The 3179-nt window shown below is 45.7% G+C and overlaps 1 protein-coding gene across 1 annotated transcript; it reads left to right on the top strand.

Moving 5' to 3' along the window:
* The first annotated feature begins 337 nt into the window (after window positions 1-337).
* On the top strand, window positions 338-1135 carry LOC124706630. The gene has a single exon (XM_047238311.1). It carries the CDS (start codon window positions 467-469, stop codon window positions 1133-1135), a length of 669 nt encoding a protein of 222 aa, XP_047094267.1. The 5' UTR covers window positions 338-466.
* Window positions 1136-3179: the final 2044 nt, after the last annotated feature.

Below are 3179 nucleotides of genomic sequence, written 5' to 3'. Positions count from 1 at the left end.
TACAAAGAATCTACTAATATTGATTGGATATTATAAATGTTCATATTTTTGTCTATAACATATATTGGTCAAACTTTGAGAATATTGATTTTTCACTAAATTTATGTGCCATTTATTAGAACGGATGTAGTATTCTGCTACTAACAAATAGCAATTTTGAATAATCCCTTTAAGACGTTCCAAATTTTTGATTATGGTACAAAGTTCGTTTGTCATTTCGGGCGTGCCTTTTCTGGCTTCCAGCCCAAAAATTGGGCCCCGGGGCATGGCCTGCAAATAGCTGATCTACCCACCAAGTCGATATATAATTGCAGTAGCTGGCTAGATGCCAGTGACACTGCACTGCAGCCTCTCCTTCTGAAGTGGCAGGCAGCTTCTTCCGTTCCTTCCTTTCTAGCAAGCTCACTTTCTCTCTGAAGCTTCTCTCTGATTGGGTAGCTAGCTAGAGATCAGTGTAGTTCTGGCCATGGCGAGCACCAAGTGCAAGGAGGAGGAGCCGGGCAACCAGAGCATGAAGCAGCAGCAGCTGCAACAGCAGGGGAGCACCAAGTTCTACTCCAAGATGCTCTCCAAGGAAGCCGCGGCGACGCTCGCCGTGCCAGTGCCGTCCTTCCGGGTGTACTACGGCGTCGCTTCGGCGGGCTCCGTGCCTTTCCTCTGGGAGTCGCAGCCAGGCACGCCCAAGAACTCGCCCTCCGCCGCCGCGCTCCCGCCGCTCACCCCGCCGCCCTCCTACTACGCCTCCGGCCGCAAGGGCGGCAAGATGGGCGCTTCCGCCTCCGGGTCCGGGAGGCGCTGGCCAGGCGGCGTCATGGCCCTCCTCCGGAGGCCACGGCGCAGGACATCTCCGTGCTCATCCTCCATGTCCTGGTCGTCGTCGTCGTCGACGGCATCGTCCATGTCTCCGGTGTTTACGGTGCAGTCCTCGCCCGCCGCGCGGGGCTCCCACCGGCGAGCGTTCTCGGCCGGTGACATCTTCGAGGACGCGGTGGCGCCCGCGAGGTGCTTCGGGATGGAGAGAGAGTGCGAGAGGGGGATGGTGAAGGGCTGCGGCGTTGCGTTGGCCGTCCGGAATGCGTTGGCCACCATCGTCGGCCACAAGTCCGGTGGCCGAGCCACCAGCGCGGCGGCATAGAGAGGTGGCTACACGCCTACACTGTATGTAGCAGTATGTTATGTTTAATTTTCTGAATACCCGAGGTGTGGTTTGCATTGTGTGCTAGTAGTATAATGTACTTAACCTGAGTTACGTGTCATTTCAGTTCAGAGTCATGCTTGATAAACACAAGAGAATTGTAAACATAACGAGTAATATTATGTGGTGGTGTATATTATGTGCAACCGTGTATACCCGTTTGTATACGATCAATTTGGTCGTGTTCAGTGCTGGAAACATGTGTTCTTGTTCTCCAACCTAAGAATGAGGTGTTGCAAATGAGATCTACAAACTAATTCCCTCCCTGCAGTAATTTACTGTTATTTTATCATGAGGTTTCTCACATGGTTTATACATTATAAGTGACTTTTTTTTCATCTTTACCAGAACCATTTTAGTAGTATTTGAACATTTTAGATAAATTCTGATGGCTAGAATAAGAATTTAGAGATGTTCAGAACTTTGAAATATGACGATCCAATACTTGGATTTCAACCCATGCGTCATTATAAGAAAACCTTCATCTGTGGCTAGCAACTTGTGAGTGAGATGTTTTTTATTTGCTATAATTCTACCTAATCTACAGGACCAACGGGGCCATTAATGAAACTTAGGAGAAAATTAAGCACGAATCTAAGGGTCGATCGGATCCCATGTCTCGCGCTCATGGTTCATATATATCTCTGTCACAAGTCTGCACACACATTTGTTTATCTGTTCTCTCCAACTCGAACATTAATTGAGAAATGCAAATGGTGGCCGCACATGACTAATTTAAGATCCTCGCACACTGTACTTTGGCCGCAGTTTAATGGGTCTCTGATGATCCTGACAAGAGAGAGAGCTTGTTTACCTGGTCCAACGTCCCTGGTTGATGGTACCAACAAGAGGACAGTAGTGGTTAAGCTGCGCTGATTCTTTTGCATTTTGAACTCTGAAAAATAAAGGTGAAGAAGAGGAGACTAGCTCGTTTCTTGAGGTTGATGTCACTTTTAGCTCACAGGTCTTGACATACTATCGTGCATGGTATATGTTAGATTATGCCTATCATGTGGCTATCAGGGCAGTTATGTTCTTTGCGTGATGCTGGCCTAGCTATTTGACTTGCACTTTGTTGAAGTTTATCCCCACGGTCACTTTCGCACGCAATATCTCTCACACTTCTTACCAGATGGTTTAGGTTTACGTGCCCAGTTCCATTCATTCACACCACTTTGATTGAAATGGCTAAGTATATGTGAATCGAACTATGAAAATGTTCTAAGAAGCACTAACAGTTCCTCGGTGAAAAGAAATACTTTAGAGATGAACCCGTTGCCTACTTGCCTTGCTCATTTTCATTTTTTATAACAAGTGAAACGGTGTATATCATGTACACAACTTTCTCCATTGCAAAAGGTACTCAAGGAGCAGAGCATCAACCATCAAGGGCACTTGCTAGCCAGCTACCTACCCCTGGGGGCTCCATGTCCATATTGCTGCCATACAATTCTGCAGGTTGCTTTGCCCCATATGAGAGGCATCAAGTTGTTGAAGAAACAGCAGGGAAAGACACTGAAGTTATTGCTGTTGGAGGACCAGCCCATCATCTGTGATGAAGAAGAGCAACACATTACACATGCATGGACCCATGGTTCAGAATTTACTCCATGCAGGGGTGATAATTTATAAATTAGCTGAAAATTTCAATGGCTGGACAAGGCAATCTTAGCTAGAAATATATATATATTAATCAACCTGTAAAGCACTAAGTTTATCGCTAACAATCAAAAATTTGTAGGTCCAGAATTTTAGCTACGCGCCTTTGCAAAAATGATTTCATTAAATTTGCATGTTGGGAACAATGTGGAAGTCAGGAAACTTAGGTTGATACTTGAAGTTTCCTGCATATACTTAACAATCAATTAATCAGGTAGAAAGTGCTCATTGAGTGCTAAGACAGATAACCACTGCCCTGGATCATAAGGAAAGTTCCTCTTTGTAGGTGCCTTTCAATTCATACATTAGATAGGCTTGAGACTAG

The sequence above is a fragment of the Lolium rigidum genome, chromosome 4, assembly GCF_022539505.1.
Source record: "Lolium rigidum isolate FL_2022 chromosome 4, APGP_CSIRO_Lrig_0.1, whole genome shotgun sequence".
NCBI classification, from domain to species: Eukaryota; Viridiplantae; Streptophyta; class Magnoliopsida; order Poales; family Poaceae; genus Lolium; species Lolium rigidum.
The sequence above is the reverse complement of the archived record's forward strand: the minus strand, read 5'-3'. Positions and strand labels throughout refer to the sequence as shown.

Coding starts and splice junctions, on each gene's coding strand:
- LOC124706630 (XM_047238311.1), top strand. CDS start 467: ATGGCGAGCACCAAGTGCAAGGAGGAGGAGCCGGGCAACCAGAGCATG.